Source organism: Ranitomeya imitator, chromosome 1, assembly GCF_032444005.1.
Source record: "Ranitomeya imitator isolate aRanImi1 chromosome 1, aRanImi1.pri, whole genome shotgun sequence".
NCBI lineage: Eukaryota > Metazoa > Chordata > Amphibia > Anura > Dendrobatidae > Ranitomeya > Ranitomeya imitator.
In genome coordinates this window covers 807,638,736-807,656,420 of record NC_091282.1, presented here as the reverse complement: position 1 = coordinate 807,656,420, position 17,685 = coordinate 807,638,736, and the positions used below count along the sequence as shown (strand labels likewise).

Sequence of the window (17,685 nt, the reverse complement as noted above, 5' to 3'; positions counted from 1 at the left end):
TTCTAATTATTATAGAAAATTTATCAAAGATTTTTCTACCATTGCTAAACCACTTACTGACATGACGAGAAAGGGTACCAAAATCTCCGCCTGGCCGGAGGCTGCTGTGCGCACATTCGAATTTCTGAAGAACAGTTTTGCTTCGGCCCCCATTCTGGTGCAACCGGACGTATCAAACCCATTTACCGTGGAGGTCGATGCGTCTGAGGTTGGAGTGAGGGCGGTGCTGTCACAAGGCTCATCCTTGGGCGAGTTGCATCCATGCACCTACTTTTCCAAGAAGCTGTCGTCCGCCGAACGTAATTACGATATCGGCAACAGGGAGTTGTTGGCTATCAAGTTGGCTTTTGAGGAATGGCGACACTTCTTGGAGGGGGGCGGTCCTCCAGGTTACAGTTATCACCGACCATAAAAATCTGCTTTATTTAGAGTCAGCCAAGCATCTGTCCCCCAGGCAGGCTCGCTGGGCATTGTTTTTCACGCGTTTCAATTTTTTGTCACGTACCGTCCGGGGTCTAAAAACACTAAGGCAGATGCTTTATCCAGGTGTTTTCCGGGGGGAGAACCTCGGGAAGATCCGGTACCCATCCTCCAAAAGGGTGTAGTGGTCTCGGCTCTCACGAAAGAGGTTGAGGCGGAGATTGCCGAGGCTCAGGAGGAAGTACCACCAGAGCTTCCCGTTAACAAATCATTTGTACCGCTCCATCTTCGCCTGTTGGGTGAGCATCATGATGCTGTTCTGGCTGGCCATCCAGGGGTTAGGGGTACCTTGGAGTTGGTGTCGCATCGGTTTTGGTGGCCCAAAATCCGACAGGACGTGGTCTCGTACGTATCAGCATGTACCACGTGTGCTAGGGCTAAGACGCCTCGCTCCCAACCTGCTGGCTCATTACATCCTCTAGGGGTACCCAGTAGGCCATGGACGGAGATCTCCATGGATTTTATTACAGACCTACCTTCCTCTGCTGGGAACACGGTCATCTTGGTGGTTGTTGATCGGTTCTCAAAGAAGTCGCACTTTGTGTCCTTGCCTTCGTTGCCTAATGCAAAGACTCATAGTGTCTGATAGGGGTACTCAGTTTGTGGCAAAGTTTTGGAAAGCTTTTTGCTCACAGCTGGGGATCAAGTTGTCGCATTCTTCGGCGTTTCATCCTCAGTCAAATGGTCAGACCGAGCGTATGAACCAGAATTTGGAGCAGTACTTACGCTGCTTTGTTTCTGACAACCAGGAGGAATGGTTGAAGTTCCTTCCTTTGGCTGAGTTTGCCATTAACAATCACCGCCAGGGATCGTCTGGGGAGTCCCCGTTCTTTTGTGTTTACGGGTACCATCCTCAATTTTGTAATCTGCGTCAGGGTGGCTCTGCTGGCATTCTTGAGGAAGACCAGCTAGGAGCACAAATGTCATCTGTTTGGAGGAGAGTGAAACAGCGCTTGCTTAGCGTGGGTGCTAGGTACAAACGAGTGGCTGGCAGTAGATGTGTGCCAGGTCCGGACCTGAGTGTGGGTGATTGGGTGTGGTTGTCCACAAAAAACATAAAGCTCAAAGTACCATCCCTGAAATTGGGTCCAAGGTTTATTGGTCCATTTAGGGTCGCCGCCATCATTAACCCGGTAGCCTACCGATTGGAGCTTCCTACAGTATATAAAATACATAATGTGTTTCACAGATCTCTGTTAAAGAAGGTGGTGGGTTCCGTGGACGCGGCGCCGATGCCACCTCCAGTCTTGGTGGATGGCAATTTGGAGTTTGAAGTCTCCAAGGTGGTTGACTCTCGTATAGTGCACCGCACATTACAGTACCTGGTACACTGGCGTGGTTTTGTGCCAGAGGAGAGGTCTTGGGTACCAGCTTCGGACATACATGCAGACCAACTGGTCAGTATGTTTCACCGCCGCCATACAGACAAGCCGGGTCCTATAAGTCGTGAGGGCCCTGGGGTCCCTTGTAGAAGGCGGGGTACTGTCATGTCGGACGCTGTTCACACTAGGGCGTCCGACAGACAGCGGTAATTCCACATTTGTCCACTATATGCTCAGTGGCGCCGGCTAGATTGTATCCAGGTTTTCCAGGGTTAATCTGGCTGGTAATCTGGTTGGAGGCTGGGTCACGCCCGTGGCCTTTAAATAGTCATTCTGGACTTTGGGCGTCGCCGATTATAGCTTGTGTCTTGTGCCTGGTGATCTCGGTCTGGATTGGTGGTCTAGGAGTTGAAGTATCGTATCTGGTGGTGTATTATCCTTTGTCATATTTCTCCTTCCTATATTTGTGTTTATTTTTGCCCTGTGCACATTATTGTGTTTTCCTGTGTGTCTGCGGCATGGTGCGTTTTTAGTTTTCCCTGTCTGTACTTTCTGTGTAGGTTGGTGTGTGGTCTTATCACTGGGTGGCGGGTGGAGGTTTCAGCATAGGGCTGAAACAGGAGTCAGGGTCAGGCCTGGCGGCCCAGACAAGCACACCATCAGTGTAAACTCTGGGAGAGGGACAGACAGGGTTTTCCCTAGTCTGAGGGATATCGCAGGGGCCCGGGTAATCAGCTTTAGTCTACCCAATACCCCCGTGACAGCTGGGTAGTATCACAATGTGTACTTTCTTCCTCTATCTCCACCTGGTCCACATGCAAAGCTTCCTCTTTAACCTTCGTCCGGCTGAGTAGGTACAATTGTAACTATTCCTTTTTAAAATTGCAATAACCTTTTTTTTCGAAAAGCCGTAGAGGGCTGAAATTTCGTGACATCTCTGCAGTTTTGGTCCAGAATATATTGGCCAAATTTCAATAAAATATATATGAAGGTACAATTGTACCTCTGCAGCCTGTTAACGTTGTAAAATTATGTAGCCTGACAAAGGTTAATTGTGAGCAGCGAATAGACACAGAAGCAGCATGGTTACACTGATTATGGCAACCTTGCTGCTTACCATCTTGGTTGATTGCTCAAAGTTTTGTAGAACCTTACAGATGACAGATATGCATGCCACTCCTCGGTTGTTATGTGCAGAGACTGACTGGATTACCGATGGGCATATTGTAGCTAGTAATTAACTACTGTCCTCTGCTGCTCACAAAGCATTGCCAACATTTGTAGTTTGGAGTTCCAGTGCATGGTCAGGTCACTCACCACTCGGTGAGCTGGCACTTGCAAGCTCTGTTGCAGCACTGCCAGACCAGCAGCAGCTGGCAAATCTGGGTAGGATTTCAGAAACCGCTGAACCCCTAAGTTGAACACGTGGGCCAGGCATGGTACTTCTGCGAGGTTGACAAGTTTCAGAGCCGCTACCAGGTTACGGCCATTATCACACAAAACCAGCCTGATTGTGGGTTCAATGGTGAACCTAGGTTTTTGTCCTGATGAAGAGGTCCTGTGCTGACCTCAAAACGCGTTGACTTCGTAAAACTGAAAAAATAAAGTTTCTAAGGATAATATTCGCTAAATTCAATTATCAGCAGCGCATCCAGTGACAGTTCACATGGATATGCTCTTTCTCTAAGTCCTTTGGACTCGTGTCTTGCACCTACTGGTATATGCGTTTATTACATGTTGCTTTGTTGCAACACACCAGGTGAGCAGATCCATGTTGGTTTATGTGTTGTTTTAACATTTAAAACCCTATTGTGCGCTCTTTCTTTTCCCAGTTTGCCTTACTACTATCAGGGAAATGTAGTGTCCCTGGCAACAAGTACTTGTCCACAAGTCGGTCATTAAGTGGTCATTCCCAGTAACTCGGTTGGTCAGGGAATGGGTGATGCTATGGGACACGTGCTGATGTAAGGTGGGGACGTCACACTGGGAACAAAAGATTCAGCTGATCTTGGTATGCCACAGGTTGCAAATGACTGTTATTTTATCATGGGCACTTTCTTTAAAAATGCGCCAAACTGGGACCAAACCCATCACTTCGCAACTTTTCGCTTGTGAGTGTTCTGAAGAACAGTTGTCCGCCTTCTTGCCACACCACTGCCTCTTCCTGCCTGTTGTAGTGCTGCAGATCCCTCCCCCTCTACGCTGATGTCCTCGCTCTGCATGGCACCTTCCCAGGTTGGGTTAATGCTTTCATCGTCGACCACCTTGTCCTCCTCTTCCACACTCTGGTCCTCCTGACTTATTGACTTAACCATATAACTTGTTGGCAACTGTGTCTCATCATCGTCTACCTCTTAAGACACTAATGGCCATTCCCCACCGTCAACTGGCTGTGGCTGCTCAAATATTTGGCTATCACTATACATGATGTCCCCATATCCCTCTTGAAACACGCAGGGCGAGAGGCCTGAATCTATAAATGGAAATTTAAATAGCTCCTCGGTCTGTCCGAGTGTGGGATTACTTGTCACCTGGAGCTCACTATGGTGGAAGGAAGGAGGATCCGTGTTAGGATTATGTGGTCCAGACTCTTGGCTAGTGAAAGTAAACTGTGTGGAATACAGGGTGGTGCTGGGAAACAGACTGGAAGTATTATCTGCCATCCAATCGACCACCTGATCACACTGATCTGGCTTCGGCTTCAAGAGTGTTGTCCCACTGCCCCTTGCAAAGTGGGATAGGAAGCTAGGTCTTTTGAGTAAGTGTGTTTGTTGTGCTCCCACAGCCGGCACAGTTTCTCCTATTCCACAGCCTCGACCTCTGCATGCAGCATCAGCAGCACGTCCAATTACATGTGCCTTACCGTACACTTTGCGCATTTTAAATTAAGTATATATGTATATGCCTGTAAACTTTCCAGTATTAAAAGGGAGAAGAACATTTTTATGCCTGAAAAAGACTGTTGTTTTATTACTGTTATTTTGTACTGCCTTGATGCCTCTTATCCAAAACTATCCCTCCACTCCAGAAAGGAAAATATTTAGCCCTGACAAGGACTAGAACACCTAACCACCACAAGATAGGAAATCACCAGAAAGTCATACAGCGTTAGGATCAATAATATGCCTTTATTAAATAAAGTGGCAATTTATACATATAATATAAAAAATGTGTGTTTTAAAAAAAAATAAAAATAAAAACAAAACGCAGGAACAATATTGTATGGTACCCAGAAACTCCTAAAAAATATAAAGACATATAATACAAATAACTCCTCAAAGAGAATGATGTATAATATCACTACTCACTGTGCCATATACATATGTAAAAAGATAATGACAAAAAAATAAAAATATAAAAGAATATAAGTCATATATGATCCATATAAAAAATGTGAAATATAATGTACGTTAAATACAAACACTAAACTGGTGGAAAAAAAAGGGAAAAATCCAATCAAACACAGCAAAAATGTGTACATAAAGATTCTTTTATAAAAAGTGGAAGCAGTGTATATCCCTTTAAGGGGATGTAAAATAAGGTGACCGTTGACAACAGTGGTGTAGACACAGCGAGGTATATGGTCTGAATAGGAGAGTTATAGTAGCACACTATATTTAAACGTGCCCTGGTACAAATGACCGTATAATAATGCCCCCACAGCGAGATAGATTTCCTGAATGAGGGATTTTTTACATCAGCTCACTGCGAGGTAAGTGCTCTACATATGGAAGTTATAGCAGCGTATTATATTAAAAAAAGTGCCCAGGTGCAAATAATCATATAGGTAATAGTGTTCACATAGCAAGGTAGATGTTATATAACAGCTTACTGCATAGAAAGGTGCCCGAATACAGCAGACTATTATGGGTTAATAACCATGCGGGCAGATAATTACAGCAGATAAGCTTGTGTCACTACCTGAAAGGAGAGACTGGGTCTGGGACCTGCGTGCGCCCGACGCGCGTTTCGGATGTATTACCTTCGTCAGGGGGCAGTGAATGGAGATCTCAGGGGGGTTTTTATAGGACTTTCACCGAGCGCTGCGGCCCGGGTATGTGCGGCGCATGCGCAGTCCGGAGGTCGGCAATTTCCGGTCCCCGCATCACATGGTCTGTCAGCACAGGAACGGAGTACCCGGCGTGACCTAGCAACCATGGACGCAGAGCGCCGGGACTCACAGACACGGGCCGGGCATGCGCACCACCAGGAACGCAGTGTGGGAGAAGCGGTCCCGAGTTGTAAGTAAAGTGGATCGCACAAAAAGAGTTGAGGTATAGATCCCTCTTAATATTAAGAGCAATATGCACCTTAGGCTGGATAAGCATGAGGGAAATTGTGTAGTACTACAGCAGTAATGTGTATAAATCCACTGCACCATAGATATATATAGAACTACACTGAACTCGGTGTACTACATGTTAACAAATAAATATCCATGTGTGTAAAAGTATATATTGTACCATAATCTTGGACACATCTGCTCAATTAGTTCCTAAATAACAAATATACTGAACCATAAATATATAAAAATCCATTAAATTCTGTGTACCATAAAGGTAACAGATATTATATTAAGGCATGTATAGGTATATTACCCCACACATGCCATAATGGTAACAGATACTATCCAATGGTGAATATAGATCAATCGTGTAGATATGCCCGTTTTACGCCCATAGGCATATGCACAAAAATAAATAAGCCATGGGCATATGCACAATAGTATATAAAAACAAATCGCATAAAATAGCGGATATATATATGACAATACATAATACAGTTATACACATGAATGATACACCAAATTAAAGATATTAGCTGTTATTCTTTTCTTCTTTCTCTCACTGTCATATAATTGGTTGTAGATTCCATCAATATATGATATTCTGCAGTCCAACCGTCCGACACAGAGACAAGAAAACTCCGCACAGAGTCCCAATCCATCAGCGGTAAGTATATAAAAACTACAAGTATAAATGTAATAAAAATTAGGGATCATAAAATCACAATTTAAGAAATATAAAAATGCTAAAATATAATTAAAATATAAAAATTAAAAGGTTACAGAGTGGTTATAAAAAAGGAGCAAAACTGAGGTTTTCATTTAACCCTTTCGGTGACACCGTCCCCAAGGTCCATATCCATTTCGTTTCTTTCCTAGCTAGAGCCGTACTTATTTCGCCCCCTCTCTCATTTATTTGAATCATGTCTATGCCAGTTACTTTCAACAAGGAGGCATCACATCCATGGTGCAATTTAAAATGTTTAGGAATTGTCTTTAAAGACGATATATCCTCCACTTCTTTGGCAGCTAAAATTCCCAAGACATGTTCCCTGGTGCGTACTTTGAGTTGCCTGGTTGTCATCCCTATAAACACCAGGGAGCATGGGCAAGTGGCATGATAAATAACAGCTTTTGAGGTGCAAGTAATGGTCTGTTTGATTTTATACATAATAGTACCATTATGATTACAAAAAATATTAGTTCTTTTAATATTAGTGCAAGCTACACATTGACCACATGGCTTGCATCCCGGTATAGCTTTTGTGTTTGTGAGAAAGGATTGGATTTCTGCTTTGTAGGAATAATGGCTTCTGACCAATTGATTCTTTAAATTTTTGGATCTGCGATCGGTAATATTGCATGTTTCACCGATGTATTGTGTTAAAATTGGGTCAGTTTTTAAAATGGCCCATGATTTATTTATATATGTCCTCATTAGTTCGGCTTGGCCATGGTACTGGGTGATATATCTCACTACCTTGTTAGATTTATGGGGTTTCGTTCCGTATAAAGCTTGATGTCTAGTTGTGTGTTTAGCACGGTTATACCCCTTCTTCACTGACCGCTTACTATATCCTCTTTCCAAGAACCTTTCTTTAAGGTCCATAGCTTGATTTTCAAAGTCTACTTCGTTTGTACAGATCCTCCGTAAACGTAAGAATTGTCCTATTGGGATCGAATTAATCATGGTGGGAGGATGTGACGAAGAGGCATGTAATAGTGCGTTCACCGCCGTAGATTTGCGAAAGATATTGGTGTATAAGCAACCACTCTCATCCCTGTGTATACCCACATCCAAGAATTCCATAAATTCCATGTCACACTTGTATGTTAGATGGATATTCAGCTGATTCTGATTCAGATGTTCCATAAAAGTATGGAGTGAGTCCTTAGTGCCCTGCTAGACAAAGAATATGTCATCAATGAACCGCACCCAAATAGGGATGCGGTCCATTGATGATTCAAGTCTGGCATGAAAAAGGTCCCTCTCCCAAGTGTGACATGGAATTTATGGAATTCTTGGATGTGGGTATACACAGGGATGAGAGTGGTTGCTTATACACCAATATCTTTCGCAAATCTACGGCGGTGAACGCACTATTACATGCCTCTTCGTCACATCCTCCCACCATGATTAATTCGATCCCAATAGGACAATTCTTACGTTTACGGAGGATCTGTACAAACGAAGTAGACTTTGAAAATCAAGCTATGGACCTTAAAGAAAGGTTCTTGGAAAGAGGATATAGTAAGCGGTCAGTGAAGAAGGGGTATAACCGTGCTAAACACACAACTAGACATCAAGCTTTATACGGAACGAAACCCCATAAATCTAACAAGGTAGTGAGATATATCACCCAGTACCATGGCCAAACCGAACTAATGAGGACATATATAAATAAATCATGGGCCATTTTAAAAACTGACCCAATTTTAACGCAATACATCGGTGAAACATGCAATATTACCTATCGCAGATCCAAAAATTTAAAGGATCAATTGGTCAGAAGCCATTACCCCTACAAAGCAGAAATCCAATCCTTTCTCACAAACACAAAAGCTATACTGGGATGCAAGCCATGTGGTCAATGTGTAGCTTGCACTAATATTAAAAGAACTAATATTTTTTGTAATCATAATGGTACTATTATATATAAAATCAAACAGACCATTACTTGCACCTCAAAAGCTGTTATTTATCATGCCACTTGCCCATGCTCCCTGGTGTATATAGGGATGACAACCAGGCAACTCAAAGTACGCACCAGGGAACATGTCTTGGGAATTTTAGCTGCCAAAGAAGTGGAGGATATATCGTCTTTAAAGACAATTCCTAAACATTTTAAATTGCACCATGGATGTGATGCCTCCTTGTTGAAAGTAACTGGCATAGACATGATTCAAATAAATGAGAGAGGGGGCGAAATAAGTACGGCTCTAGCTAGGAAAGAAACAAAATGGATATGGACCTTGGGGACGGTGTCACCGAAAGGGTTAAATGAAAACCTCAGTTTTGCTCCTTTTTTATAACCACTCTGTAACCTTTTAATTTTTATATTTTAATTATATTTTAACATTTTTATATTTCTTAAATTGTGATTTTATGATCCCTAATTTTTATTACATTTATACTTGTAGTTTTTATATACTTACCTCTGATGGATTGGGACTCTGTGCGGAGTTTTCTTGTCTCTGTGTCGGACGGTTGGACTGCAGAATATGATATATTGATGGAATCTACAACCAATTATATGACAGTGAGAGAAAGAAGAAAAGAATAACAGCTAATATCTTTAATTTGGTGTATCATTCATGTGTATAACTGTATTATGTATTGTCATATATATATCCGCTATTTTATGCGATTTGTTTTTATATACTATTGTGCATATGCCCATGGCTTATTTATTTTTGTGCATATGCCTATGGGCGTAAAACGGGCATATCTACACGATTGATCTATATTCACCATTGGATAGTATCTGTTACCATTATGGCATGTGTGGGGTAATATACCTATACATGCCTTAATATAATATCTGTTACCTTTATGGTACACAGAATTTAATGGATTTTTATATATTTATGGTTCAGTATATTTGTTATTTAGGAACTAATTGAGCAGATGTGTCCAAGATTATGGTACAATATATACTTTTACACACATGGATATTTATTTGTTAACATGTAGTACACCGAGTTCAGTGTAGTTCTATATATATCTATGGTGCAGCGGATTTATACACATTACTGCTGTAGTACTACACAATTTCCCTCATGCTTATCCAGCCTAAGGTGCATATTGCTCTTAATATTAAGAGGGATCTATACCTCAACTCTTTTTGTGCGATCCACTTTACTTACAACTCGGGACCGCTTCTCCCACACTGCGTTCCTGGTGGTGCGCATGCCCGGCCCGTGTCTGTGAGTCCCGGCGCTCTGCGTCCATGGTTGCTAGGTCACGCCGGGTACTCCGTTCCTGTGCTGACAGACCATGTGATGCGGGGACCGGAAATTGCCGACCTCCGGACTGCGCATGCGCCGCACATACCCGGGCCGCAGCGCTCGGTGAAAGTCCTATAAAAACTCCCCTGAGATCTCCATTCACTACCCCCTGACGAAGGTAATACATTCGAAACGCGCGTCGGGCGCACGCAGGTCCCGGACCCAGTCTCTCCTTTCAGGTAGTGACACAAGCTTATCTGCTGTAATTATCTGCCCGCATGGTTATTAACCCATAATAGTCTGCTGTATTCGGGCACCTTTCTATGCAGTAAGCTGTTATATAACATCTACCTTGCTATGTGAACACTATTACCTATATGATTATTTGCACCTGGGCACTTTTTTGAATATAATACGCTGCTATAACTTCCATATGTAGAGCACTTACCTCGCAGTGAGCTGATGTAAAAAATCCCTCATTCAGGAAATCTATCTCGCTGTGGGGGCATTATTATACGGTCATTTGTACCAGGGCACGTTTAAATATAGTGTGCTACTATAACTCTCCTATTCAGACCATATACCTCGCTGTGTCTACACCACTGTTGTCAACGGTCACCTTATTTTACATCCCCTTAAAGGGATATACACTGCTTCCACTTTTTATAAAAGAATCTTTATGTACACATTTTTGCTGTGTTTGATTGGATTTTTCCCTTTTTTTTTTTTTTTCACCAGTTTAGTGTTTGTATTTAACGTACATTATATTTCACATTTTTTATGTGGGTCATATATGACTTATATTCTTTTATATTTTTATTTTTTTGTCATTATCTTTTTACATATGTATATGGCACAGTGAGTAGTGATATCATACATCATTCTCTTTGAGGAGTTATTTGTATTATATGTCTTTATATTTTTTAGGAGTTTCTGGGTACCATACAATATTGTTCCTGCGTTTTGTTTTGTTTTTATTTTTATTTTTTTTTAAAACACACATTTTTTTATATTATATGTATAAATTGCCACTTTATTTAATAAAGGCATATTATTGATCCTAACGCTGTATGACTTTCTGGTGATTTCCTATCTTGTGGTGGTTAGGTGTTCTGGTCCCTCTATTTCAGTGGTTTATTCACTGTAGCTTTCACAGTGCACCCTATTCCTATGAGATATATTCCAAATTATTGGACTCCTGTATGAGTTAGAATTGTGGTTATATAATAGGGTCTCTGTGTTCTTTTTCCCTGACAAGGACTGTTGTTTTAACGGTGTAGCAGCGGTATACAATAGCAATAATAAACCCCTGACTATATCCCTACTGCACGCCCTAGAGCCTGGAAGAAATCATTAACATAAAAGATTATAAATCAATTTCTTAATGTCTACACCGCAGCTATGAGGCACACAGGTAAGACTGGTTTAACCATTCTATTACCTGTATGCCTATAGTAATAGATAAAAAACATCCAGGGGGTCACACATGCCCTTTAACTGCCAATGCAGATTAAACAATCTCAAAACAGATTTCATCACTCAGGTATCATTTTAATCAGTATAACGGCGCCGACCTGGCACTGTCTGTAGTTTACTGAGCAAAATTCTGCTTACAAGTTGGCTTTAAGGGAAAATTATAATATGTTGATTTTCATTTATCTTTTGTGTATTCATTTCAGATTCTCTCGTACTTCGATATCGTTTTTACTGTCATTTTTACAACAGAAATTGTTCTTAAGGTAAATACATATTTAGAAATATTCTTCTATTCTTATCCTTACTTTATTTATGTTCATTTTTTTATGTACCTACAATTTTGTTTGGTGTTTTAACAGTTCTTTAATCATGTTTACTTTCTCATTATAGATGACGGTATATGGAGCTTTCCTGCATAAAGGTTCATTCTGCAGAAACTATTTTAACATCCTTGATCTTCTGGTTGTTGGAGTCTCTCTGATCTCAAGTGGCATACAGTGAGCAATAATTATTAATGGCTTGTTTTATCCAATATATGTACAATTTTAGCCTTGTATATATCTGTTTATGTGAAAACATAGCTGTACAATTCATTCTTATTCATTATATTACAAGTAGAAATGAGCGAATTTTTAAATATTCGGTTCGGATTACGATCTCCATATTTGCAATATTCGCCGAACGGAAGTACAGATGAGCGAGTATGTTCGGAAACGATCGTCAAACATGAATTTGGCACGAATAGTCTACCAATACGGCACAAATATGGCATATTCGGATTTGGCAATTGTTTTCCGAACATATTGGCTCATCTCTAAGTACAATCTCTATGATTAACTTTTACTTGTAGAATGTTCAAATGTCTCCTCCTTTTTTAAATTATACAACTTTTGTGTCTTTTAACACATTAAAGGAAACATGTCATGTCCTCAAACGTTATTAACCTGCAGATATAGGATTAATCTGCAAATTAATAGCTTTACAAAACTCTTTGCTTTATTCAAAGCATAGCAACCAGGAGAAAATGAACTTCATTCCAGGATCCTCAAGGTTTTAGCTGGAGTCAGACTAGCGATTTTAAAACCAGTCCGATTTTGATGCAGGAGAGTCGGATGAGTGTAATGCAAGTGTCATACGAGTGTCATGCGTTTTTCATACAAGTACAATCTGATTTTTCACACCTAGCATCCAATTTCCATGCAGTGTGATTGCTATTCGACTGCAATACAATTTTAACATAAGCTTTTACATAGAGAAATTCTCTAAATCATTTACACATCATTTTCACATCAGAATAAAAGCTGGCAATTCAGCAGCCACATACTGTAAAATCATAGCAGGAGCCGACAGGATAGAAGAGATGGATTACATACAGTAAATACTTATAGAATAGGTAGATACAGTACATAGATGTCAGTGAAATATACAATTATTACAGTGGTGTGTGCAGCTTACTGTACATGTATTTAATTTAATTCATAAAAGATTATTTTTCTGAAAAAGTGGTGTGGCCTCCCGCATAATTTTGTTAACTAGCAGAGGGAAAGCAGATGGCTGGGGGGCAGATGCCTATAGCATAGGAAGGGGGTAATACCCATGGAGCTTACCAGGCTATTAATATCAGTTCACAGCTGTATAATTAACCTTTACTCGCTACTAAAATGGCAGACCCCCCAAAATGATGTGGGGTCCCTCTATAATTACGGTAATAAGGAGCAAAGGCTATGCAGACAGCTGCGGGTTGATATTAATAGCCTAGAAAGGGGCCATGGATACTGGCCTTCACAGGCTAAAAACATCAGCTCTCAGCCGCCCCTGGAAAGGCACATCTCTAAGATGTGCCAATTCTGGCACTTAGCCATGTTCTTCACACTTGCCCAGTAGCAGTGGTGAGTGGGGAGATAGTTGGAGGGGTTGATGTCACCTTTGTATTGTCAGGAACATCAAACACCGAGGTTAGTAATGGAGAGGCATCAATAAGACAGCCCCATTACTAACCCCATAGTCACATTGTATGAAAAGAGAATACACCGCACTCTCTATACATTAATAATGCAATAATAGTGAGAAATTTATTAAGGACATTAAACATAGGATTCCATACGTTGAAAGCGACCAGAAGTTTAAAATGACGTTTCGGCTCTTCCCGAGCCTTAAAGGGAACCTGTCACCTGAATTTGGCGGGACCGGTTTTGGGTCATATGGGCGGAGTTTTCGGGTGTTTGATTCACCCTTTCCTTACCTGCTGGCTGCATGCTGGCCGAAATATTGGATTGAAGTTCACTCTCTGTATTCCATAGTACACGCCTGCGCAAGGCAAGATTACTTTGCGCAGGCGTGTACTACGGAGGACAGAGAATGAACTTCAATCCAATATTTCGGCCAGCATGCAGCCAGCAGGTAAGGAAAGGGTGAATCAAACACCCGAAAACTCCACCCATATGACCCAAAACCAGTCCCGCCAAATTCAGGTGACAGGTTCACTTTAATCATATAATCGCTAGAATGAAACAAAAAAAATGAACATAAATATACAGTTTGAATAATGAGTCAATCAAAATCATGACCATAGCACAAAGTAACATAAAGAAAAGGAAAAACACCGCAATGGTGAGCATAATGAACATCAAAATGCATGGAGTATAACAGGCACCAATTATAACACAAAAGCAGATATGGAAGTAAAGAGAGCAAAATACACATTAACCCCTTTACCCCCAAGGGTGGTTTGCACGTCAATGACCAGGCCACTTTTTACAATTCTGACCACTGTCCCTTTATGAGGTTATAACTCTGGAACGCTTCAAGGGATCCTGGTAATTCTGACACTGTTTTCTCATGACATATTGTGCTTCATGATACTGGTAAAATTTCTTTGATAGTACCTGCGTTTATTTGTGAAAAAAAACAGAAATTTAGCGAAAATTTTGAAAATTTCGCAATTTTCAAACTTTGAATTTTTATGCAATTAAATCACAGAGATATGTGACACAAAATACTTAATAAGTAACATTTCCCACATGTCTACTTTACATCAGCATAATTTTGGAACCAAAATATTTTTTTTTTAGGGAGTTATAAGGGTTAAAAGTTGACCAGCAATTTCTCATTTTTACAACACCATTTTTTTTAGGGACCACATCTCATTTGAAGTCATTTTGAGGGGTCTATATGATAGAAAATACCCAAGTGTGACACCATTCTAAAAACTGCACCCCTCAAGGTGCTCAAAACCACATTCAAAAAGTTTATTAACCCTTCAGGTGTTTCATAGGAATTTTTGGAATGTTTAAATAAAAATGAACATTTAACTTTTTTTCACAAATAAATTTACTTCAGCTCCAATTTGTTTTATTTTACCAAGGGTAACAGGAGAAAATGGACCCCAAACATTGTTGTACAATTTGTCCTGAGTACGCCGATACCCCATATGTGGGGGTAAACCACTGTTTGGGCACATGACAGAGCTTGGAAGCGAAGGAGGGCAATTTGACTTTTCAATGCAAAATTGACAGGAATTGAGATGGGACGCCATGTTGCCTTTGGAGAGCCACTGATGTGCCTAAACATTGAAACCCCCCACAAGTGACACCATTTTGGAAAGTAGACCCCCTAAGGAACTTATCTAGAGGTGTGGTGAGCACTTTGACCCACCAAGTGCTTCACAGAAGTTTATAATGCAGAACCGTAAAAATAAAAAATCATATTTTTTCACAAAAATTATTTTTTCGCCCCAATTTTTTATTTTCCAAAGGGTAAGAGAAGAAATTGGACACCATAAGTTGTTGTCCAATTTGTCCTGAGTACGCTGATATCCCATATGTGGCAGTAAACCACTGTTTGGGCGCATGGGAGAGCTCGGAAGGGAAGGAGCACCATTTGACTTTTCAATGCAAAATTGACAGGAATTGAGATGGGATGCCATGTTGCGTTTGGAGAGCCACTGATGTGCCTAAACATTGAAACCCCCCACAAGTGACACCATTTTGGAAAGTAGACCCCCTAAGGAACTTATCTGGATGTGTGGTGAGCACTTTGACCCACCAAGGGCTTCACAGAAGTTTATAATGCAGAGCCATAAAAATAAAACAAAATTTTTTTCCCACAAAAATTATTTTTTAGCCCCCAGTTTTGTATTTTCCCTAGGGTAACAGGAGAAATTGGACCCCAAAGTTGTTGTCCAATTTGTCCTGAGTACGCTGATACCCCATATGTGGGGGGGAACCACCGTTTGGGCGCATGGGAGAGCTCGGAAGGGAAGGAGCACTGTTTTACTTTTTCAACGCAGAATTGGCTGGAATTGAGATCGGATGCCATGTCGTGTTTGGAGAGCCCCTGATGTGCCTAAACAGTGGAAACCCCCCAATTATAACTGCAACCCTAATCCAAACACACCCCTAACCCTAATTCCAACGGTAACCCTAACCACACATCTAACCCTGACACACCCCTAACCCTAATCCCAACCCTATTCCCAACTGTAAATGTAATCTAAACCCTAACCCTAACTTTAGCCCCAACCCTAACTGTAGCCCCAACCCTAGCCCTAACCCTAACCCTAGCCCTAACCCTAGCCCTAACCCTAGCCCTAACCCTAGCCCTAACCCTAACCCTGGCCCTAACCCTAACCCTAGCCCTAACCCTAGCCCTAATCCTAACCCTAGCCCTAACCCTAGCCCTAACCCTAGCCCTAATGGGAAAATGGAAATAAATACATTTTTTTTATTTTTCCCTAACTAAGGGGGTGATGAAGGGGGGTTTGATTTACTTTTATAGCGAGTTTTTTAGCGGGTTTTCATGATTGGCAGCCGTCACACACTGAAAGACGCTTTTTATTGCAAAAAATATTTTTTGCGTTACCACATTTTGAGAGCTATAATTTTTCCATATTTTGGTCCACAGAGTCATGTGAGGTCTTGTTTTTTGCGGGACGAGTTGACGTTTTTATTGGTAACATTTTCGGGCACGTGACATTTTTTGATCGCTTTTTATTCCGATTTTTGTGAGGAAGAATGACCAAAAACCAGCTATTCATGAATTTCTTTTGGGGGAGGCGATTATACCGTTCCGAGTTTGGTAAAATTGATAAAGCAGTTTTATTCTTCGGTTCAGTACGATTACAACGACACCTCATTTATATCATTTTTTTATGTTTTGGCGCTTTTATACGATAAAAACTATTTTACAGAAAAAATAATTATTTTTGCATCGCTTTATTCTCAGGACTATAACTTTTTTATTTTTTTGCTGATGATGCTGTATGGCAGTTCGTTTTTTGCGGGACAAGATGACGTTTTCAGCGGTACCATGGTTATTTATATCTGTCTTTTTGATCGCGTGTTATTCCACTTTTTGTTCGGCGGTATGATAATAAAGCGTTGTTTTTTGCCTCGTTTTTTTTTTTTTTTCTTACGGTGTTTACTGAAGTTAACTAGTGGGCCAGTTTTATAGGTCGGGTCGTTACGGACGCGGCAATACTAAATATGTGCACTTTCATTGTTTTGTTTTTTTTATTTAGATGAAGAAATGTATTTATGGGAATAATATTTTTTTTTTTTTCATTATTTAGGAATATTTTTTTAATTTTTTTTTACACATTTGGAAATTTTTTTTTTAACTTTTTTATTTTGTCCCAGGGGGGGACATCACAGATCAATGATCTGACAGTTTGCACAGCACTCTGTCAGATCACTGATCTGACTTACAGTGCTGCAGGCTTCACAGTGCCTGCTCTGAGCAGGCTCTGTGAAGCCACCTCCCTCACCGCAGGACCCGGATCCGCGGCCATCTTGGATCCGGGCCTGGAGCAAGCAGGGAGGGAGGTAAGACCCTCGCGGCAACGCGATCACATCGCGTTGCTGCGGGGGGCTCAGGGAAGCCCGCAGGGAGCCCCCTCCCTGCGCGATGCTTCCCTGCACCGCCGGCACACCGCGATCATCTTTGATTGCGGTGTGCCAGGGGTTAATGTGCCGGGGGCGGTCCGTGACCGCTCCTGGCACATAGTGCCGGATGTCAGCTGCGATAAGCAGCTGACACCCGGCCGCGATCGGCGGCGCTCCCCCCGTGAGCGCTGCCGATCGCTATGACGTACTATCCCGTCCAGGGTCAGATAGGCCCAGGGCACCTCGACGGGATAGTACGTCTAAGGTCACAGAGGGGTTAATGAGAAAAAAA

General features: G+C 41.5%; 1 protein-coding gene across 2 annotated transcripts in view; it reads left to right on the top strand.

The window, feature by feature from the left end:
- The window catches only part of CACNA1S (calcium voltage-gated channel subunit alpha1 S), a 592,997-nt gene that overhangs the window by 353,577 nt on the left and 221,735 nt on the right, over positions 1-17,685 (top strand). For both annotated transcript variants that reach the window (XM_069739086.1, XM_069739077.1), the window contains exons 20-21: positions 11,715-11,774; positions 11,902-12,008. In XM_069739086.1, coding sequence (XP_069595187.1) covers positions 11,715-11,774; positions 11,902-12,008 — 167 coding nt within the window. The remainder of the gene's footprint in view (positions 1-11,714; positions 11,775-11,901; positions 12,009-17,685) is intronic.